Source organism: Pituophis catenifer, unplaced genomic scaffold (assembly GCF_029215685.1).
Source record: "Pituophis catenifer annectens isolate HBS135680 unplaced genomic scaffold, rPitCat1.0.hap2 SCAF_1, whole genome shotgun sequence".
NCBI lineage: Eukaryota > Metazoa > Chordata > Lepidosauria > Squamata > Colubridae > Pituophis > Pituophis catenifer.
The window spans coordinates 344595409-344619384 of record NW_027256881.1 but is presented as its reverse complement, the minus strand read 5'-3'; the positions used below and the strand labels follow the sequence as shown (position 1 = coordinate 344619384).

At 44.3% G+C, this 23976-nt stretch overlaps 1 protein-coding gene across 1 annotated transcript in view; it reads left to right on the top strand.

The window, feature by feature from the left end:
- Positions 1–23976, top strand: part of LOC139317556 (perilipin-3-like) — a 29885-nt gene that overhangs the window by 241 nt on the left and 5668 nt on the right. The window contains exons 2-5 of the mRNA XM_070944654.1: positions 12976–13088; positions 18297–18492; positions 21136–21218; positions 22278–22563. Of these exons, the coding sequence (XP_070800755.1) occupies positions 12993–13088; positions 18297–18492; positions 21136–21218; positions 22278–22563 (661 nt within the window). The 5' untranslated portion in view covers positions 12976–12992. The remainder of the gene's footprint in view (positions 1–12975; positions 13089–18296; positions 18493–21135; positions 21219–22277; positions 22564–23976) is intronic.

The window sequence follows — 23976 nt, the reverse complement described above, 5'->3', positions numbered from 1 at the left end:
TTTTCCTTCTAGTTTTTTCTCCCCCTTTCTTTCCCTTTTTCTCTCTTCTCTTTCTTCCCCTTCTTTCTACCTTTCTCCTTCTCCCCTTTTCCCTTTCTTTCTCCCTCATGCTCTCTTTTACACTTTCTTTCTCTCTCTTTCGCCTTCTCCTTCTTTCTCTCCCTGTTTTTCTTTCTAGTTCTTTCTCCCCCCTTCTTTCCCCTTTTCTCTCTCCTCTTTCTTCCCCTTCTTTCTACCTTTCTCCTTCTCCCTTATCTTTCTCCCTCTATCTCTTTTACACTTTTTTCTCCTTCTCGTTCTTTCTCCCTCTTTCTTTCCCTAACTCACTCTCCTCTTTCTTCCCCTTCTTTCTCCCTCTTTCTCCTTCTCCCCTTTTCCCTTTCTCCCTCCCTCACGCTCTCTTTTACACTTCCTTTCTCCCTCTTTCTCCTTCTCCCTCTTTCTCTCCGTTTTTCCTTCTGGTTCTTTCTCCCCCTTTCTTTCCCTTTCTCTCTCTCCTCTTTCTTCCCCTTCTTTCTCCCTTTCCCCTTCTCCCTTTTTATCTTTCTCCCTCTATCTCTTTTACACTTTTTTCCTCCCTCTTTCTCTCCCCGTTTTTCCTTCTAGTTCTTTCTCCTTTTTTCTTTCCCCCCTTTCTCCCCCTTCTTTCTACCTTTCTCCTTCTCCCTTTTGATCTCTCTCCCTCTCTCTCTTTTACACTTTCTTTCTCGCCCTGTTTTTCCTTCCCTTTCTCTCCCTCTCCCTCTGTCCTCTTCCTTTTTTCCCCTCTTTCTCTTTCTCCTTCTCCCTTTTTCTTTCTCCCTCTCTTTCTCCCTTTCTCTCCAGCTTTCTCTCGCTCCCTCTCCGGCAGCTGTGATTTCCACGCGTGAGTGCGGTGGGCGGGTCCCTTCGTGGTCTGTTCGTGGTTTAAATCAATTAATCCCCATCCTGGTTCTAAAACCTTGCAAGGTTTTTAAAACGCTCCGGCCGGTGCCTGCAAAGAGTTGTTTAAATAGAGGTCTTTAAAAAAAAAAACAATAACTTTTAATAAATAAATTTGGTGCTTTTAAATTGGCTCGTTGCAGTGGCTGCATGAATGGATGGATTAGACACGTGTCCTCCAGTGGGTGTTGACTCCTAGCAATGACACAGTCGTATGAGCTGGGGAGGCGTTTAAAAACCGGCTGCTTTCAGATTACGGATTATCAGAGTTGGAAGGGACCTTGTAGGTCATCTAGTCCAACCCCCCACCCAAGCAGGAGACCCTACACCAGAGGTCTTCAAACTTAGCAGCTTTAAGACTTGTGGACTTCAACTCCCAGAATTCTCCAGCCAGCTGGAGGAGACTTGTGGACTTCAACTCCCAGAATTCTCCAGCCAGCTGGCTGGAGAATTCTGGGAGTTGAAGTCCACAAGTCTTAAAGCTGCCAAATTTGGGGACCCCTGCCCTACACCGTTTCTGACAAATGGCAGTCCTGTCTCTTCTTGAAAGCCTCCAGTGGTGAAGCTCCCACAACTTCCAAAGGCATCTCCTGTTTCTAAAGCCTCCTTTGGAAGAGTAGTCTATCTGAGAGTAGCTCGCTCCTGCTGCTTCCCCTCGTTGAGCACTTGGATCCTGAAATTATGTATATTTTAAAACTGTTAAGGTTGCCAAACTCGTTGGCTGGTTTATTTCTGTCTGGAGCATCACAATTAAAATAAGGCTTGCTATATAGGACGTACATTTAAAATATAAAATTACAAGATTAAAATGTGTATAAATTAAACACATCGTGCCCAGAAATTAGCAATGTTAATTGTGTCCCAAACAGGTTTAGTAGTTAGTGATGAGCTCAGTAGGAGCTAAACTTGATTTAGTTTTGTCTTATATATTTTTTTAAAAAAAAGAAGGTTCTGTTGAGAAGTTTGAATACCTTTTATTTGGTTAAATTTGAGATGTCTCCCATCTTGCTATCAAGCAACTTTTGACGGTTTGGAATGCCGTCAAATGCAGCAGATAGTCCTCAACTTATAACAGTTCATTTAGTGACCATTCAAAGTTTCAACGGGACTGAAAAAAGGGACTTATAACCGTTTATCACACTTATGACCATTGTGGCATTCCCCATGGTCGTGTGATCCAAATTCAGATGCTTAGCAATGACTCATATTTATGACGGTTGCACTGTCCCTGGGTCATGATTCACTTAACAACTCTGGCAAGAAAGGTCGTAAAATGGGGCAAAACCCGCTTAACAATTGTCTTGCTTAGCCACAGAAATTTTGGGCTCAATTGTGGTCGTAGATCGAGGACTACCTGTATTTAATCTTTAAATGATGCTGATAAGGCTCCCAAACATTGTTAACAACTTAATTCCTTTTTCAAAAACCAATTTTTCCCATGCATCTTGACTCCTGAAATTTCAGACATGGGTACCTTGTCTATTTGGGAAACATTTTCTTAAATTTGCAGTCTTTTCAATAAATCCCATTTAGTTTTCCTCCTGTGTCCCATTTCCTCTTTTGGGTGCAGCCCACAGCCTGAAGCAAAACTGGGTACCCCGTATTATTATTATTATTATTATTATTATCTTTTATTCATTAAAAATGAAACTCGGTCAAGTGGACATTTAAAAATGCGTCACAAATACCATTGACTGGTGCTAATGGTTGATACGGGTTGCTGCCAGCGTCCTAGGTATCAACCAAGTACCTTCTTAAGATGTACGATGTTCCAATTAGCACAGTTTTTTGCAGTTCCGCTGGTGTTATTGCAGGAAGCTGCTATTATTATTATTATTGGTTAATCTTTAGTGAGATTCACAGCCTTTGAGGCTGGTTAATAGCTCAGCAGCTCGAGTCCTAACCAAGGACCTAGGAACTGTTAAGGTATCGTCGGAGGATGTAAGCTGTTCCGAGTAAGGTGGTTTTTTGGAGAGTCAAAATGTTCAAGTCCGGCAAATTTAGAATTTCTAAATAGCGGGGTAGCCCTTTGGGTATTGCTCCAAGGGCTCCAATTACAATCGGGACAACACACGATTTCTTTTTCCACAGTCGCTCAACTTCAATTTGCAAGTCCCGGTACTTTGTGATTTTTTCTTGCTGCTTATCTTCAATCCGTGCATCACCAGGTATTGCAATGTCAATGAACCATACTTTTTTCTTTTCAACTATTGTTATGTCAGGTGTGTTGTGGACCAAGTGCCTGTCAGTCTGAATCATCATCATCATCATCATCATCATCATCATCATTATTATTATTATTATTATTATTATTATTATTATTATTATTATTTATTGGAAAGGGAAACAGTTGAATTTTGTATTGAAGTTTGGTATTGAAAGTTAAAATCTATTCAAAATGGTACAATTATTTTTTTTTAAACAGTTTATTTTAAAAAAGTTTAAAGAAGTTTATTATTTAAAATAAAAAACTTTATTTAAAAAAAGTTTTAAAAAGTTTAAAAACTTTTATTTAAAAGTTTATTTTAAAAAAGTTTTAAATAGTTTATTTAAAATAGTTTAAACGGTTTATTTTCTTTCTTGAATCGAACAACAGAGTTGGAAGCGACCCTGGTGGCATTTCAGAATCAAAATAGAGCTGGAAGGAACCTTAGAGGTCCTCTAGTCCAGCCCCCTTCTCAAGCAGGAGATCCTTTATATACCATTATTGTTAGGAAGTTTAATCTCCTTAATTCCAGGTTGTTTCTCTCCTTGATTAGTTTCCATCCATTGTTTGTTATCCTGCCATTCTCAGTCAGGAAACCCAAAACCATTTCAGACAAATGGCTCTCTGGTCTCTTCTTTAAAAGCCTCCAGTGATGGACCCATAACTTCTGGAGGCAGGGAGTTCCACTGGTTAATTGTTCTCACTGTTAGGAAGTTTCTCCTTAATTCCAGGTTGCTTCTCTCCTTAATTGGTTTTCATCTGTTGTTTCTTTTTCTGCCTTGAAATGTTTTAGAGAATAGCTTGACCCCCCTCTTCTTTGGGGCAGCCCCTCAGATATTGGAAGACTGCTACCCCTAGTCCTTCTTTTCACTCAACTAGACATACTGTAGCGACCAAAATTGTGGAAACCTTTTGGGAAAAGTGTATTTTCTAAAACTAGCTAATCATTATTATTTTTTTTTTTTTGCAGTAGTACCATACAATTATATATCAATGGAAAGATCATTTAATCAAGAATGTAATGCAATAACTTTTATGAAGGATTTGCTGTTAGAATAGCATTTACAGTATAAAGAAGACAAGTGAAAGATGTAGAAAAAACGAGATATACAAAAATGATCCCCATGTCAGTTAATATGTCGTTGGGTAATCTTTAGCATCAATGACGGCCTTACGACGTCTTCCCATGGAGTGAACCAAGTCTTTTAGTTCTGCAGCTGTTATAATGTGAAACCAAGACTGAACAATGGCTTCTATGAACTGGGTTTGATTTCTGGGTCGCTTCTGACTAACACGTTTCTTTAGTCGGCTCCATAGATTTTCAATTGGGTTAAGAAGGTCTGGGCTATTCCCAGGCCATTCCAGCAGTGGAATAGGATTATGTTGAAACTCCAAAAAAAAAAAAAAAATGGTGTTATTAGCCATCAAATCTCAAAAATACACTTTTCCCAAAAGGTTTCCACAATTTTGGCCACTCATGTACCCGATTCCAGAATAGATCAGCCATAGTTTGTGCAAAGCTCCTAATAAGCTGCCTCGGTTGCAAACGTTTAAAAAAAAATTATGCATTACTTCTAATAGCAAATTCCAGTAGGATCAGGTGCTCCCAGTGAGATTTGCTGACTTATGCCAGACATTGCATTGTGACATTTTTAATTTGTACCGCTGACATTGCTAAATCAGGCTTTAAGCAATCTCGGGCGAAACTCATTCACATGTAAAAATAATTCAAAATTAGGATGGGAAAGGAGCGGCTGTGAGAATTTAGCACCCTGTTTTTCCAACCTTGGCAAGTTTAAAGAAGGGTGGACTTCAACTCCCAGAATTCCCCAGCTCCAGCGTGCCAGAGAAAGGCATGTTGAATGAACTCTGCCATGTTGGTTTAATCTCCTTAGCTATGATGGCTAACAAGCCGGAATCCACCAAGCCACTGTTTGCCTTTCTCTTGCATCCTGGCTGGGGAATTCTGGGAGTTGAAGTCCTGTAATTGAGTTGATTTAGATGGCGAATTTTGGCCTAGTAGTTACAATACATATAATGCACTGTAAAATTTGGCTTGGTTTCCTTAGCTATGATGGCTAAAGACTCAGAACCCACCAAGTCATTGTTTGTCGTCCTCTTGCGTGCTAGCTGGTTAATCTTGATAGTACAGGGGTTTAGTGCACCCTGTTATTAACACAGCTGCCTGCAATTTCTGCTGGTTCGAATCTCTCCAAGGCTCAAGGTTGACTCAGCCTTCCATCCTTTCTAAGGTAGGTGAAATGAGGACCCAGTTTGTGGGGGCAATAAGCTGACTTTGTATAAAATATACAAAAGAATGAAGGCTATTGCTTAACGCATTGTAAGCCGCCCTGAGTCTCCGGAGAAGGGCGGCATATAAATCAAATTAAAAAAAAAAAAAAGGAGAAGAGGAGGAGGAGGAGAAGCGGAGAAAGGTGGAGGAGGAGGAGGGGAGGAGGATGAGAAGGAAAAGAGGAAGAGGAGAAGGAGGGGAAGAAGGGGAGGGAGGGGAGAAAAGAAGAAGAGAAGGCGGAAAAACGGGGGAAGGTGGAGGAGGAGGGGAGGAGAAGGAGTTGAAGCCCAGCAATTTAGGTGATTTATATGCCCATTTTGGCCCAGTATTTACAATACACATAATACACCTGTAAAATCTTGGCTTAATTTCCTTAGCTATGATGGCTTACAACTCCAAGTCCACCAAGCCACAGTTTGCCTTTCTCTACTTGGTTGCGGGATTCTGGGAGTTGGAGACCTGCAATTTACATGAATTATATGCCAATTTTGGCCCAGAATTTACAATATATATATATATATCATATACTAGTAAAATCTTAATTTAATCTGATTAACTACGACAACTAAGATTTTACAAGGGTGTGATGTGTATTGTAAATTCTGGACCAAACAATGGCATATAAACTTCTAAATTGCTGGACTTCAATTCCCAGAATTCCCTAGTCACTGCCTGCTGGCTGTGGAATTCTGGGAGTTGAAGCCCATCTCTCTCAAACATGCCAGAGTTGGAAAAACACTGACCTGGTTGCAGTGCCAACAAAGAAGATACTTAAAAAATTTCTGCTCATTCCTGAATGATTCAATTTTTCACTGTTAAGCATCGTTTTCCCACCAATGCGTTTTATGGCTATAAAAGTTTTTATAATTTTTTTTTAAAAGCTTTTTAATAAATCTGCGAATCGAAAACAATCCTTGACCAAATTTCTGGGAGCATTTGGGGTTTCCTGGGTGAGTTCGAACTGCCAGCCCCATAAATGCACAGTTCACTTTTCTAATTTTCACACCAACTTCTATTAATCTTACCTGTACAGGTAGTCCTTGACTTAGAAGAGTTCGTTTAGTGACCATTCAAAGTTACAACGGCACCCAGCGCTGCTGGCTGGGGGGGATTCTGGGAGTTGAAGTCCACCCATCTTCAAGCTCCCAAGGTTGAGAAACACCGTCTTAGAAGATTATCTTGCAAAAACCACGTTGTGCAATTTTTGCTTTAGGCTTAGTGGAGGTTTGCTCTGGATTACTCCATCAGGATCTCGTCCCTGGCGAGATGAAATAAAATTAAAAGTCTTTCAAAAGTGAGGGACGAGTGTCCAAGTAGGCTCTGGGGTCAGCATTTAGTTCCAGTTTTGAGATTTAAGTCAAGGACAGCTGGGTAGGTCCCTTTCAGTCAACCTAATCCATCTTGCAAGGTTGTTGTTATGGGGAAAAAATAGGAGAATTAATTATAGGTACGGTAGTTCTTGACTTACGACCATAAATGAGCACAACATTTCCATTGCTAAACAAGGCAGCGAAGTGAGGTTTGCCCCATTTTGCAACCTTTCTCACCACGGTTGTTAAGGGAATCACTGCCGTTGTTAAACGAGCAACACCGTTGTTAAGTGAATCACTGCCATTGTTAAGTGAGCAACACAGTTGTTAAGCGAATCACTGCCATTGTTAAGTAAGCAACACGGCCTTTGTTAAGTGAGCAACACGGTTGTTAAGCGAATCATTGCCATTGTTAAGAGAGTAACATGATTGTTAAACGAATCACTGCTGTTAAGTGAGCAACACAGTTGTTAAGTGAATCATTGCCATTGTTAAGAGAGCAACATGATTGTTAAACGAATCACTGCTGTTAAGTGAGCAACACGGTTAAGTGAATCACTGCTGTTGTTAAGTGAGCAACACGGTTGTTAAGTGAATCATTGCCATTGTTAAGAGAGTAACACAATTGTTAAACGAATCACTGCTGTTAAATGAGCAACACAGTTGTTAAGTGAATCATTGCCATTGTTAAGAGAGTAACACGATTGTTAAACGAATCACTGCTGTTAAGTGAGCAACACAGTTGTTAAGTGAATCACTGCCGTTGTTAAGAGAGCAACATGATTGTTAAACGAATCACTGCTGTTAAGTGAGCAACACGGTTAAGTGAATCACTGCTGTTAAGTGAGCAACACGGTTGTTAAGCGAATCCGGCTTTCCCCGTTGACTTTGATTGTCGGAAGGTCGCAAAAAGGGGATCACATGCCCCTCCCCGGGACATCGCAACCGTCATAACTGTGAGACAGTTGCCAAGCGGCTGAATTTGGATCACACGTGACAATGGGGATGCCGCAATGGTCGTAAGTGTGAAAAACGGTCATAAGTCACTTTTTCAATGGCATTGTAACTTCAAATGGTTCCTTAAACAAATGGCTATAAGTCGAGGACTCCCTGCATTCAAATAAATCAGGTGGCACAAGGAACCTGGTAGGTATGAATGGGAGGTATTATTGTCCAAGAATTAAATTAGAAATAAGGCATTGTGATTGTGTGGGGTATGTTGTGTGTTCCAAGGCAGTGCGTAAGTGACGAAGGGTTCATTTTTTGCGCATAAAGCGTTATGCTCGGAGTTGCAGGTGGTCCTCGATTTACAACGGTTTGCTTAGTGACCATTCGACGATACAACCACACTGAAAAAAAAATGACTTATGGCCAGTTTTCACACTTAACGACCGTTGCCCATGACCACAGGATCAAAATTCAGACCCTTGGCAACTGGTTCATATTTATGACGGTCGCAGTGTCCCGGGGATGTGTGTATATGTGTGTCACGCGATCCCATTTTGCGACCTCCCGACAAGCAAAGTCCATGGGGAAAACCAAGATTCGCTTAACAACCCGGTGACTCATTGAACGGCAGTGATTTCACTTAACAACTGGGGCCAGAAAGGTGGTAAAATTGGGGGCAAAGCTCATTTAACAACTGTCTCGCTTTAGCATCGGAAATGCAGGGCTCGCTTGTAGTCATAAGTCAAGGACTATCTGTAATTGACAGAGGGCTGTGATAAATCTTATCAGGACCTCCCCATTTGAATCTCAAGGTGTAAATGTTGCTTGGACAGGCCGTCCGCGACTTACGACCATAACTGAGCCCAAAAATTTCTGTTGCTAAAGGAGAAATTTCTCCTCCTGATACTTATTTATTTATTGTTTATTTATTGGTTTGATTTATATGCCGCCCTTCTCCGGAGACTCAGGGCAGTTTACAATGCATTAAGCAATAATAGCCTTCATACTTTTGTATATACCTGCTTAGTAGGGCTTTCGGGCCCCCCCAAGCGGTGTTCTTTTTTATACAAAGTCATCTTATTGCCCCCACAAACTGGGTCCTCATTTTACCTACCTCGGAAGGATGGAAGGCTGAGTCAACCTTGAGCCTGGTGAGATTTGAACTCGCAGTAATTGCAGGCAGCTGGTGCTACTTAACAGCACTTTAGTCTGCTGCGCCACCATGGCTCTTTGGTGGACCAAGCTTGGGTGAAATGTTGCAATATGGAACAAATGGTGAAGGGAGGGGTGGGGGGCCGACGGGAAGTGGGCTTCCATTGACTCATCCCATTCGTGAGTGTTTCTTGCAAAATTGCTTTCTGGGTGAAAGTCCTCCATCCTTTGGCCCAGAGGGGGAGGATATGTGATGCAATGGGTTGACTGGGAAGAAGCGTTGGGTTTTTGGGCGGCCAAAGATCGTTTACATCTTTGGGGTGGGGATGGGGCCAGAGATACATGCAGCCTCTTCTGTCTCACCAGGATGGGGCAGGTTTATTTAAGTTTTTTCCGCAGGGTTTGGCCAGAAGCAAATAGCCAAGCTCTGAGTATTGGGGTCCTGGGTGAAAAGTCAAAAGGAATCAGAACATTTGGGGTCCTTGGTGCTCTCTGAGCTTTTGGTGGGTCTCTGGGAGACGTTTCATCACCCAACTAGATAACATCATCAGTGGAAGGAGGAGGAGGAGGATTCTGGGGTCTTTGGTGCTCCTTGAGCTTGGTAGTTTTCTTGCAAACATTTCATCACCCAACTAGATAACATCATCAGTGGGGGGAGGAGGAGGAGGAGAATTCTGGGGTCCTTGGTGCTCCTTGAGGTTGGTGGTTTTCTTGCAAAAGAGCCTTGGTGGTGCAGCAGACTAAAGTGCTGTTAAGTAGCACCAGCTGCCTGCAATTACTGCGAGTTCAAATCTCACCAGGCTCAAGGTTGACTCAGCCTTCCATCCTTTTGAGGTAGGTAAAATGAGGACCCGGATTGTGGGGGCAATAAGCTGACTTTGTATAAAAAAGAACACCGCTTGGGGGAGGGGGGGCAAAAGCCCTACTAAGCAGGTATATAGAAAAGTATGAAGGCTATTGCTTAACACCCTGAGTCTCCGGAGAAGGGCGGCATATAAATCGAACCAATAAATAAATAAATAAATAAACATCACTGGGGAGGAGGAGGAGGATTCTGGGGTCCTTGGGGGGGAGGTCCTTGAGCTTGGTGGTTTTCATGCAGATGTTTTGTGACCCAGCTAGGTAACATCTTCAGTGATAGAAGGGGATGGGGTTTGTGAGAAGGAGGAGGAAGAAGAAAAAGATTGTGGCATCCTTGGTGCTCCCTGAGCTTGAGGATTTTCTTGCCGACGTTTCATCACCCAAGTGGGTAACATCATCAGAGCTAGAAGGCAGTGGGGTTTGCTCTTATTTATGTATAGTAGCTGGCCCTGCCAGTGTTGGTGGAATGTGGTTTTTTCCACCCCCCTTGGTAGATTCTTGGTTTACGCTATTGCTTGCTTCCTGATTGTTTGTCTAGGGTTAATCCCTGCTTCTCTAGGTGTTGGATTTTAATTATGCTTCTTTTTGGACTCCGCTGGGAATGCCAAGTTTCACAGGTTGCTGGTCAAGCTATTGTTTGTGGGGGTCCTTGGTGCTCTCTGAGCTTGGTGGTTTCCTTGCAGACGTTTCATTACCCAACTGGGGAACATCATCAGTGTAAGGGGGAGTGCCGTTTCTTCTCAGAATAGCCCCATACATGCAAACAACACTACACTTCCATTTCTATCTCTGGGCATTTCTATCCCTTTGCTTTCCAATCCTGTTTTATATTGATTTCTTTGTGTGTGTGTGTGTATTTCTAATAAATTCAAGGGAATAAATCTCTTGTCTTCAGCCAAGCCAGGTCCGTTGCTTAAATAAGCAGAAAGGACCCCACTCGGGCCGAAGAGCGGTTATTAAGTGAATCACTTGCAGTTGTTAACTTAGTAACACGGTTGTTAAGTGAATCTGACTTCCCCTTTGATTTTGCTGGTCAGAAGGTCGCAAAAGGGAATCATATGACCCTGGACATTGCAACCGTCATAAATTCAGTTGCCATTTTGATCACGTGGCCATGGGGATGCTGCAACGGTCATAAGTGTGAAAAACTGGTCTTAAGTCGCTTTTTTCCCAGTGCCGTCGTAACTTTGAACGGTTACTATAGGAACCGTTGTAAGTCGAGGACTACCTGTCTTTCCCAACCCCCTTCCCAGGAGTGAAATGTAAAATTTGTTACTACCGGTTCTGTGGGCGTGGCTTGGTGGTGGTGGGGTAATGTGATTGGGTGGGTGTGGCCAACTTTTTTTTTTTTTTTTTAACTTTTCAAAGCATTTTTTCTCATGCTTTGAAAAGCCTCTCTGACGATCAGGCAACTCAGCTGGGATCGTCAGAGACTTTTCAAAGCATTTTTTTTTTAACCACCTCTTCGGCCAAGAGGTTGCAGAAAAAAATGCTTTGAAAAGCCTCTGACGATCCCAGCTGAGCCGCGCGATCATCAGAGGCTTTTTTTTTTTACTTTTAAAAGCATTTTTTTCGTCGGAAGAGGTTGTAGAAAAAATGCTTTGAAAAGTGAAAAAAAAAAGCCTCTGATGATCGTGCGGCTCAGCTGGGCATGGTGGGGGGGGGGGGGTGCAGGGATTTTTGCTACTGGTTCTCCGAACCACCTGCCGCCATCGCTACCGGATCAGGCGATCCGGTCCGAACCGGGAGCATTTCACCCCTGCCCCTTCCTGTTGTCTCCCCAACACAAAGACAATACGATGCTGCTCCCTTAATCTTTGATATTTTTACATTCCTTTTTTTAAAAGTTTTTTTTTTACAAACATATATCAATGCGTGAACAGTGGGGCACCTGGGTGTCTAACATTCTAATACAAATAAAACTAGTAAAATTAATCATCATTATTGGATTCAATCCACATATATTTCTAATAATGATACCCAATGATAATAAGTTGCAATCTGCCATTTATTCAATCATTCCATGTTTCTCTTATTGTTACTTTTGTTTCATTATATAAAAGAATATACACTCTACATTCCCCCTTCCCTTATTTCTATCACTTATTCTAACTTTTAATCGTATCACCTTTTACTAAAAAAAAAAAACATTTTCTTTCTATCCTACTACCTAACTTGTAATCATGTCACCTACTTTTTTAAAAAAAAAGAAAATAAAGAGGAAAAAAAGGGATAGCAAATCAAAACAACAGAGAAGAAAAATCATCTATCCATCGTCTCTTGCCCACTTCAATACTTTAATTGCTATGCTTTTTTTTTTTTTTTACTTGCCTCCCATATTCCTCTCCTGGATCGCTTATCTCTTGTCAGAATCTGCTTCTTGGCTGTTCATTCTGGGTATGTCTCCCACCTCCACCCTCTTATTTATTTATTTTTATTTTATTTATTTTATTCAGCTTATATGCCGCCCTATCTCACAATGGACTCAGGGCGGCTCACAACAATAAAACACAAGCCACAATAAAAATAAAGACTAAAATCTAAAAAATTTAAAATTAACCCATTAAAACCCTTAAAACCCCGTCATCAGACCAGGTCAAGGGATTTGAAAAGGCAAGTTTTTAATTCCCGGCGGAAGGTGCGAAGGTCAGGCGCTAGTCGGAGCTCCAAGGGGAGTTGATTCCAGAGGGTGGGCGCCCCAACCGAGAAGGCTCTACCCCTGGAGACCGCCAGCCGCCACTGCCTAGCCGACGGCACCCTGAGTAGGCCCTCTCTATGGGCGCGAACCGGGCGATGGGATGTTGTTGCTGGCTGTAGGTGGTCCGCCAAATATCCTGGTCCCTAAGCCAGTTCCCAACTGGCTGCCTTGGGAACTGGCTTCCGCTACCAGTTCCCAACATTTTGGGAACTAGGCAGTGATACTTTTAAATTTCTCAGTTTTAAGACGGTGGTCTCACATCTAAGGAAAAAACGAAGATAGACCCTGCCTAGCGGCGGGGAATCATCTCAAATCAGTCGGGCGGTGCTGTGAATTTCTGAATCTTTGGGTCTAACGTGGGGAGAGGGGGGGGGAACAAAGTCCAGGGTGAATAAGGAGTGTCCGCTGCCTCCCGCCTCCGTCACCTTGGGACTTCTGAATGGGTTGTGTTGATCATTTGATCCTTGTTCTCGACGCAACCTTCGGGCGAGGATCACATGCTTGTCTTTTATCTCTCTGGAATTTACTCGGAGGCTCATCTAGATAAAACCACAACTTAATCCGAACTTTCTTCCTTTCTTTCTAGCTGCACCTCAACTGGTCATGGCTTTCAGCGAGAGTCCCGAATCTGTCGCCCAATCCGTCGCCCAATCCACCACCGGCCCGGCGGCGGAAAAAGTCGAAGAGAAAGTAACTGAGGTTTGGAAATAATTTGGAAATTGTAGATAGAAGAGAAGAGAGAATAGAGAAATTATGGGGTATTTTAAATTCAGCCAAATTATTTAATTCGTTTTTAATCTATTTTAAATGTTTGTATTTATGTGTTTTATCTTGTGGCTGTTCACCGCCCTGAGTCCTTCGGGAGAAGGGCGGTATAGAAATTTAATAAAATTAAATTAAAATAGAATAAAAATAGAATGACAGAGTTGGAGGGCACCTTGGAGGCCTTCTAGTCCAACCCCATTGCTCAGGCAGGAAACCCTATACCCGTGATGGCGAACCTATGGCACGCATGCCAGAGGTGGCATGCAACATCCTCTCTGTGGGCACGCGAGCCATTGCCCCAATTCAGCTCTGCCGTGCATCCACGCACGCCTCCCACCGGCCAGCTGGTCTTCGGGTCTCTGTCGTGCATGCGCGGTGGGTGTATGTAAGGGGCACATGCACATGCCCAGGGGTGCATGCAGGGTGCATGTGTGCATGCGCGGGGCCAGGACACATGTCCGGTGGCCGTGAACACATTGCATTTTGGGGGGTTCGGGCGTGCACTTTCGGCACTCCGTCCAGAAAAGGTTAGCCATCACTGCCCTATATCATTTTAGACAAATGGTTGTTCAATCCCTTCTTTTAAACTTCCAGGGATGAAGCATCCACAACTTCTGGTGGCAAGTTGTTCCACTGGTTAATTGTTCTCACTGTTAGGAAGTTTCTCCTTAGTTTTAAGTTGCTTCTCTCCTTGATGAGTTTCCACCCGTTGCTTCTTGTCCTGCCTTCAGGGGCTTTGGAGAATAGCTTGACTCCCTCTTCTTTGTGGCAGCCCCTCAAATATTGGAAGACTGCTATCATGTCTCCCCTGGTCCTTCTTTCCATTAAACTAGACATACCCAGTTCCTGCAGCCGTTCTTCATATGTTTTAGCCTCCAATCCCCTAATCGTCTCTGTTGCTCTTCTCTGCACTCTTTCTAGATCTTCTCTGGGACCTCTTTCGTTTGAGAGGGGGGTGGTCCAGTCGTGAAATCCAAATTTTTTTACTACCGGTTCTGTGGGCGTGGCTTGGTGGGCGTGGTGTGGTGTGGCTTGGTAGGCATGGCAGGGGAAGGATACTGCAAAATCCCCATTCCCTACCCACTCCTGGGGGAAGGATATTGCAAAATCTCCATTCCCACCCCACTCTGGGGCCAGCCAGAGGTGGTATTTGCCGGTTCTCTGAATTACTCAAAATTTCCGCTACCGGTTCTCCGAACTGCTCAAAATTTCCGCTACCGGTTCGTCAGAACCTGTCAGAACCTGCTGGATTTCACCCTTGGGGTGGTCTTGGGCTTCTAGATTCAAGGGAGGGGTGTTTGGTGAGACACCGCCTCTTAAAGATGACTCAAAATCTGTCTGATCCCAAAACAGATCTGAATGAAGTTGATATATAGAACGGTTTTCCATCGGAAAGTCATATTTCTCGATATTCTTTGGTTCGGCAGGGTGTATCTCTCAACTAGGGGTAGTCCTCGACTTACGACCACAATTGAGCCCAAAATTTGCTGCTAAGGGAGACCTTTGTTAAGTGAGGTTTTAAGTGCCCCATTTTATGACCTTTCTTGCCACAACTGTTAAGTGAATCAGTACAGTTAGGTTAGTAACGTAGTTGTTAAATGAATTACTGCAGAAGTTAAGTTAATAACCTGGTTGTTCAGTGAATCCAGCTTCTCCGTTGCTTGTCAGAAAGTCGTAAAAGGGGATCACATGACCCCAGGACACTGCGACCGTCGTAAATACGAGTCAGTTGCTGAACGTCTGAATTTTGATCCCGTGACCATGGGGATGCTGTAATGGTCATATGTGTGAAAATTGGTCATAAAGTCAATTTTTTCAATGCCGTAAGTTCGGTCACTAAACAAAACAGTTGTAAGTTGAGGACTACCTGTACAGTCTGAAATGGGCTAAAAATTTGTGCTTGTTATTATGACACTGGTGTGAAATTATGGCCCTAGAAGCAGCGATGTTTGCACCGGGTTTTCGGGTCCTCCTTTTCAGCCATGCTTTGGGTCATCGTGATTAAAATGCTGGCTAGCTTCCTTGATTGGGGGAAAAAAGAGGAAGGAAGGAAGAGCATAGCAATGCTGCAGTCTTACCACTGTGCCACAAGGAAGGAAGGAAGGAAGGAAGGAAGGAAGGAAGGAAGGAGGGAAGGAGGGAGGGAGGGAGGAAGGAAGGAAGGAAGGGAGGAAGGAAGGAGGGAGGGAGGGAGGAAGGAAGGAGGGAAGGAGGGAGGGAGGAAGGAAGGGAGGAAGGAGGGAGGGAGGAAGGAAGGAGTGAGGGAGGAAGGAAGGAAGGAGGGAAGGAGGGAGGGAGGGAGGAAGGAAGGAAGGAAAGAGGGAAGGAGGAAGGAAGGGAGGAAGGAGGGAAGGAGGGAGGGAGGGAGGGAGGAAGGAAGGAAGGAGGGAAGGAGGGAGGGAGGAAGGAAGGAAGGAAGGAGGGAGGGAGGAAGGAAGGAAGGAGGGAAGGAGGGAGGGAGGAAGGAAGGAAGGAAGGAAAGAGGGAAGGAGGGAGGAAGGAAGGAAGGGAGGAAGGAGGGAGGAAGGAAGGAAGGAGGGAAGGAGGGAGGGAGGAAGGAAGGAAGGAGGGAGGGAGGAAGGAAGGAAGGAGGGAAGGGGAGCCAGGGAGGAAGGAAGGGAGGGAGGAAGGAAGGAAGGAGGGAGGGAGGAAGGAAGGAGGGAGGAAGGAAGGGAGGAAGGAAGGAAGAAAGGAAGGAAGGGAGGAAGGAAGGAATATATACCGCTTCATAGTGCTTTTACAGCGCTCTCTAAGTGGTTTACAGAGTCAGCCTCTTGCCCCCAACAATCTGGGTCCCCATTTTACCAACCTTGGAAGGACGGAAGGCTGAGTCCACCTTGAGCCTGGTGAGATTCGAACTGCCAAATTGCAGGCAGCCGGCAGTCAGCAGAAGTAGCCTGCAGTACTGCACTCTTAACTGCTGCGCCACCGTGGCTCGTGGTTGAGATTCGTTGCCAAACAGGTTTGAAGCTGGGTCAAGTTTGCGTAGAGTTTATCCGGAGCTGAGATGAGAACCCTGGATCTATTTTGAGAGCGAGCGATGGCTGTCACAATCTCTCTTTTGCCAAGAGGGTTGCACAACCCTCGGAAAATGAATTTGGAACTGGAACAAGAGTCCTTTCCTTGGTGCTTTTGTCAAGGACGAGATGCCAATGTTTCGTTTCTGAGCTCGGTAGGCAAGATGCCAGGGGGAGGGCATCAGGATCCAATCCACTGGATGCCAGCTCTAATCTCTTCTTGCGGTGACTCTCCTGTAGGTGACCGCACAAAAACATGCACACAATTTCTTTTCCTGCTTGCGTCTCGTAAATATTAGGTTGTGGCACCCCTAGCTGCTCAATTTGTTCCACATTTTTTAATCTAGTTATGCCGTTTATAGGCCCCTCGATACAAAAAAGAAAAAAGAAAAAAGGCATTTGAGTGACTCGTGATGATACAGAAATAAATGGGGGGAAATTTAAAGAGAATACGGCTAGTCCTCGACTTATGACCACAATTGAGCCCAAAATTTATGTTGCTAAGTGAGTTTTGCCTCATCTTACGACCTTTCTTGCCACGGTTGTTAAGTGAATCACTGCAGTTGATAAGTTAGTAACCTTGTTGTCAGGGGTGGGTTCTAAATTTTTTTTACTACCGGTTCTGTGGGCGTGGCTTATTTTGTGGGCGTGGCTTGGGGGTAATGTGACTGGGTGGGCGTGGCCAACTTCTTCTTTTTTTTTTTTTTTACTTTTAAAAGCATTTTTTCTGCAGAAAAAAATGCTTTTAGAAGCCTCTGACGATCAGGCAAGTCAGCTGGGATTGCCAGAGGCTTTTAAAAGCATTTTTTTTTCCCTACAACCTCTTCGGCTGAAGAGGTTGCAGAAAAAATGCTTTCAAAAGCCTCTGACGATCCTAGCTGAGCCGCGCAATCATCAGAGGCTTTTTTTTTTACTTTTAAAAGCATTTTTTTGGCCGAAGAGGTTTTAGAAAAAATGCTTTTAAAAGTAAAAAAAAAAAAAAAAGAAGCCTCTGATGAGGTGGGCGGGGTAAGCGAGTGGCGACAGGGCCGGGGACCGGTTCGGGGGCATGGCCAGCCAATGTTATTACCGGTTCTTCGAACTACTAAAATTTTTTACTACCGGTTCTTGCGAACCGGTGCGAACCGAGAGCAACCCACCACTGCTTGTTGTTAAGTGAATCTGTCTTCCCCATTGACTTTGCTGGTCAGATGGTCGCAAAAGGGAATCATGACCCTGGGACACAGCAAAGGTCATTAATAGGAGTCCATTACCAAGCGTCTGAATTTTGGTCACATGACCCTGGGAACGTTGCGGTGGTCGTAAGTGTGAAAAATGGTCATAAGTCACCTTTTTCAGTGCCGTTGTAACTTTGAACAGTCACTAAATGAACTGTTATAAGTCAAGGACTACCTGTCCTGATAGTCCTCAACTTTTGACTTAATGACAATTTGAAGTTAGGATGGGCTTCCCTTTCCTGGCTGGGGAATTCTGGGAGTTGAAGTCCGCCCATCCCACAAAATTAGTCCATCAAAAGGCTACAGACTGTGTATTCCTGCTGCAACAATCAACTTTCATTAGCAATAGCGCTTAGACTTATATACCGCTTCACAGTACGTTACAACCCTCTCTAAGCGATTTCCAGAGTCAGCCTATTGCCCCCCCCCCAATAATCTAGGTCCTTATTTTACCGACCTCGGAAGGATGGAAGACTGAGTCAACCTTGAGTTGGTTAGATTCGAACTCCTGGCAGTGGGCAGAGTCAGCTTGCAATCAGGGGTGAAATCCAGCAGGTTCTGACAGGTTCTGGCGAACCCGTAGCGGAAAGTTTGAGCAGTTCGGAGAACCGGCAAATACCACCTCTGGCTGGCCTCAGAGTGGGGTGGGAATGGGGATTTTGCAGTATCCTTCCCCTGGAGTGGGGTGGGAATGGAGATTTTGCAGTATCCTTCCCCTGCCACGCCCACCAAGCCACGCCCACAGAACCGGTAGTAAAAAAAAATGGATTTTACCACTGCTTGCAATCCTGCATTCTAGCCACTGCGCCACCACAGCTCGTAAGAAAAAATGGAGAAGCAGGGGGAAGTTGCGACTAAGTTGCTAGTTCTCATGGTTGCCGCTGTTTTCTGTTTCTTCCATTTGCCAGAATGTAGCTGATAGGGTAGCCAGCCTGCCGCTGGTCAGCTCCGCCTACGACATGGTCTCGGCCGCGTACGCCTCTACAAAAGAGAGCCATCCCTACATGAAGTCTGTCTGTGACATGGCGGAGAAAGGAGTGAAGACTATTGCTTCGGCGGCGGTGAGCGGCGCCCAACCCATCCTCAACAAACTGGAGCCACAGAGTGAGTACAATAAACGAAACTGCAGTCTCTTTTTTGCTTTGTTGCCTTTCCAAAAGACAACTGGACTTCCTTTGTTTTTCCTTGAAGACGTTTCGCTCCTCATCCAAGAAGCTTCTTCACTTCTGACTGAATGGTGAAGGATGGAAGGATTTATACTGCTTGCAGTCCTCTGGTCGTTTGCACTCTTTCTGAGAGTCGTTGAGGCCATTTGGAGGTTTGTCTGTGCCCTCAGGGTCACCTGAGTAGTGCAAATGGGTGTGTGAAACCTTCTTGGAACTGCTGAAAGGATTGTGTTATAAACAGGAGATAGGTGGTGTCGTATCCCTCCCCCTCTGTTGAGAGAGGGCTGTTCAATCTTAATGTAGATGGCCTCTTTGACCCCTCTTTCGAACCAAGAGTCTTCTCTGTCCAAAATGTGGACTTTGCTGTCTTCAAAAGAGCGCCCTTTGTCTTTCAATCTTGAATCTTGTCCTGGTGGGCTTCTTCTGCTATGTTGTGCCAAGTGCTTGTGAAGTGGTTGTTTTGTTTCTCCAATGTACATGTCTCACTGCATTATACTGCATATATCACATTGCTCAGTTTGTGTCTGCCTGTTTTATCCTTGCGGTGGACAAGCTTCTGCCTTAATGCTGATTTGAAAGTGGGATCAAAGAGACCATCTATGTCCGTGATGGCGAACCTATGGCACGTGTGCCACAGGTGGCACACATAGCCATATCAATGGGCACGCGAGCTCAGCTCCAGCGTGCATGCTCGCGCCAACCAGCTGATTTTCGGGCCTTCTTGGCCCACCAGAAGTAGGGAAACAGGCTGTTTCCTGCCTCCGGAGGGCCTCGGGGGTGGTGGTGGAGAAGGCCCTTTTTTTGCTCTTCTCAGGCTCCAGAGCCTTTCTAGGAGTCTGGGGAGGGCAAAAACGGCCTTTCCCACCCCCCCGGAGGCCCTCCAGAGGCTGGAAACGGCCCATTTGCCAACTTTCGGTGGGACCAGAAGGCCCTTTTTTTTGCTCTTCTCAGGCTCCAGAGCCTTTCTAGGAACCTGGGGATGGCGAAAACGGCCTTCCCCACCCCCCGGCGGCCGAAAACGGCCCGTTTGCCAATTTCCAGTGGCACGTGCGCACGTGTCACCCCCCCCAACGTGCTCCCCCCCACTCCTGGCACACAATGGCAAAAAGGTTAGCCATCACTGATCTATGTTAAGATTGAACAGCCCTGTCTCAACAGAGGAGGAGGGATATGACACCACCTATCTCCTGTCTACAACACAGTTCTTCCGACAGTTTCCAGAAGGTTCCACACCCATTTGCATTATTCAGGTGATCCTGAGGGCACAGATAAACTTCCAAGTGGCCTCAACGACTCTCAGAGAGAGTGCTAATAACCAGATGACTGCAAGGAGTAGAAATCCTTTCCATTTCCCACCATTCAGTCAGAACTGAAGAAGCTTCTTGGATGAGAAGCAAAACGTCTTCAAGCAACACCAAAGTCCAGTTGCCTTTTGGAAAAAAACACCTTTGGGACAACCATGACCTGGATGACTGTGAAAGAATTGGCTTTCTTATTTTTTTTTAAATTTCATTTATCAAATATATTTGATGCCCATCTCGCCATTCAAGGTGACCCTGAGTAGCTTTACCACAAGGTAAAATGCACAAACATTCAAACAATTATAAAGACGGACTCAAATTACAAAAATTAAAGCTAATTCAGAAAACAAGAGTTTGGAGGGGAGAGGCAGGAGCTACGTTCTCTATTACAGGCACTCCCCAACTCACAATCTGTCAAGTTTCCGAAAGATGCCCTAATTAATTCATGAGCCATGATCCAAACTTCAAAGGAAATATAGTCATTTATTAGGAGCACCATTCCGGCAATACTGGGATGCAGTTAGGACTGACCCTACGTAGATTTACGTTCCCCTATGACCCTGTCTCTCCCCTCCTCTCTGGCCATGTCATAAATCACATTCTCCAATTAACCACTTTGGCTGGCTGTGAAACCTAACACCCTCCTTCTGATTGTGGTCAGAAAGAATGTATGGAATGCACTTCAGTTCTCCCTCCCTCCTGCTCATGGCAACTTGAAAGCTTTGCAAGTTGACACAATCATTCATTTAGTGACCATCTAAAGTTTTTATGATTATTTATTTACATTTAGTGGCACAATGGGCGAAGTTACAATTGGCACAAGTTCTGACGGGACTGGAAAAAGTGACTTGTGACCGATTTTTCACACTTATGACCGTTGTAGCATCCCCAAGATCACGGGATCAAAATTTGGGCGTTTTGACAACTCGCTCATATTTATGAGACAGTTTCTTGGGATCAAGGGATGGTAACCTTCCCAGCTGGCTTCGGACAAGCAAAGTCAGTGGGGGAAGGCAGATCCATTTAACAACAACCGCAAAATGGTTGTTAAGTGAGTTTTGCCCCACTTTGTGACTTTTTTGCCACACTTCTGCAAATCGCTGCAGTCGTTAAGAAAACCATGTGGTTGTTAACCGAATCTGCCTTCTCCCCCTTGACGCCATAGCTCGGTGAGCAATCATATGCATAACCATGTAAAAGGGACTTGAATGCATGGGGAATGGCCACCATGTTGACTTTTTTGACCTCCGGAGACAGGCTAACCCTTTCTTCTTCTCCAGTTTCCACAGCGAATGAATACGCCTTGAAAGGCTTGGACAAACTGGAAGAGAAGCTGCCAATTCTCCAACAGCCCACAGATAAGGTAATCGAAACCTTCCTTCCAGCTTACTCAAATTATGATTCGAAGATCAAAAATTTTATCCAGTCAACAGATTGATTCATGCTTCAAGTGACAATTTCTGCCTGCTACATCAGTGCAGTAGCTGAATTTGGAAAAAAAAACTACGTTTCACAGAGAAGTTGTAGGTTTAGACTGACAAGGGAATTATTTTTAAATGAAGCTCCGTCGGTTGAATGTCTGCCTAGATTCAGCTTATGCCAGCCGAGGGCTGGCTTGAAAGAGAGAGAAAAAAGACAAACAGTGATTGGTGGATTCTGACTTGTCGGCCATCATAGTTAAGGAGGTTAAGCCAAGGTTTGACAGGTGTAGATGGTGTCATATTGTAAATTCTGGGCCCAAAACTAGCATATAAAGAATTTAAACAAGTATATTTTAACCTCAGTCCCTTTAAGATGGATGGACTTCAACTCCCAGAATTCCCTAGCCAGCCATGCTGGCTGGGGAATTCTGGGAGTTGAAGTCCACCCATCTTAAAGGGACCATGATTGAAAAACATTGACATAGATAAATAAATATTTATCTCAATGCATAAAATTACATTCCACTTTCTTGGGAGTTTGAAAATAGGAATTGGTTTGCAGAGACTTTTGAGGCATTTTCTAAGATCACTTGATTACTATTGAATGACCACTACAAAAAAATTGTAAAATTGGCTGCGGTCACGTGACCCACTTAAAGATTGCCTCAATTTATGATTCCATTCCCAATGACGGTCGTAAGTGGAAGACGATCTACACAGCCAGCTATTCTCATTAAGCACCTGAGGGCAGGACAAGGAGCAATGGATGGGAAACTAATCAAGGAGAGAAGCAGCCTGGAATTAAGGAGAAACTTTCTGAGAGTGAGGACAATTAGCCAGTGGAACAGCTTGCCACTGGGTGCTCCAAAACGAGATTTTTAAGAAGAGATTGGACAGTCACTTGTCTGAAATGGGATAGAGTTTCTTGCTTGAGCAGAGGGGGCTGGACTAGAAGACCTCCAAGGTCCCTTCCAACTCCGTTTATTCTGTTCTTCTTTCAGATCATTTCGGACACAAAAGACCTGGTGACCGGAGCTAAGGAGGCGGTGAGTTCCACCGTCAGCGGCATGGTGGACAAAACCAAGGAAGTAGTCCAGGGCGGCGTGGAGATGACCCGCTCGGCTGTCCAAAGTGGTGTGGAGATGACCCGCTCGGCGGTTTCCAGCAGTGTCAACACCGTGATGGAGTCGTCAGTGGGACAGATGGTGTCCAGCAATTTGGAAGCTGCCCTTGGAAAATCTGAAGAGATCGTGGACCATTATCTTCCCATGACCGATGAAGAACTGGGTGAGTCGGTGGTCCGAAAGAAGCTGAAAGTTTTCAGCCATGGCCACCTTAAGATGGGTGGGCTTCAACTCTCAGAATACTCCAGCCAGCCATACGTGGGGTCCTTGGTGCTGTCTCTGAGCGTCCATTCTAAGACTTAAGGTAGCCTGTCGGAGAACTTGATCACGTCTCTGTAGTAACAGAGATAAGACTGTCTTGTGATTTCTGAGCTACTGCGCATGTCCAAGTTTAAGGAAGTAACTTCCTGATTTATACATACATACATACATACATTTATTTATTTATTTATTTATTTATTTATTTATTTATTTATTTATTTATTTATTTAATAATACATAATTTAAATATACAAATATTTATAATACATAATTTAAATAATACATAATTTAAATATACAAATATTTATTTGTATACCGCCCTTCTCCCGAAGGACTCAGGGCGGTGAACAGCCAAAATTAAAATACATACAATATAAAATTTAAAATAATTTAAAAGCAGAATTAAATCGAATTGGCTTCCCAAAAATTAAAAAACCCACTACCCTTAAAATAACCCATTCAAATTTTAAGCCAGCCCAGCTTGCTGAAATAGGAAGGTCTTCAAAGCTCGACGGAAGGTACGGAGGTCCGGGATCAGTCGTATTCCTGGGGGTAGCTCGTTCCAGAGGGCGGGTGCCCCCACAGAGAAGGCTCTCCCCCTGGGGGTCGTCAGTCGACATTGCTTGACCGATGGCACCCTGAGGAGGCCCTCTCTGTGGGACCGAGTTGGCCGGTGGCAGGTTATCGGTGGCAGAAGGTGGTCTCGTAAATAACCGGGCCCTAAGCCATGGAGCGCTTTAAAGGTGAGAACCAATACCTTGAAGCGCACCTGGAAGACCACCGGAAGCCAGTGCAGCTCGCGCAGGCAAGATATCACATGGGAGCGTCTTGTTCGTCTCTGAGATGGGCTGCCGGTAAAGATGTAGTTAGCTAGTTTTTTCTATCTTTATAATAAAATCCTTATTAGAATATATATAGTACTTCGGGTTTTCTTTCTTTGAAAGTATACAGCATGGAAAACAAGATCCATTCACCTCTAATTAATTACAGTTTCCCCAGAGGGGGGAACGAGGCTGATTCACGCTTCGACAGTCGTCTTGGAGACGTTTCATGACCCAACTAGGTAACATCATCAGAGCTAGAAGGGAGTGGGGAAGTGGCTTGCCCTGTCAGTATTGGTGGGGGTGGCCTTGGTGGTTCCTTGAATAGGCTGTTGTTTATTGTTAGCTTGTTTGTCTGAGTTAGTAGTGGCAAGCTACTGTATGTAAAATAGAAAGGAAACCCCACACTCCTCCTAGCACTGATGATGTTACCTAGTTGGGCAATGAAATGTCTCCAAGTAAACCACCAAGCTCAGAGAGAACCCCACAATCCT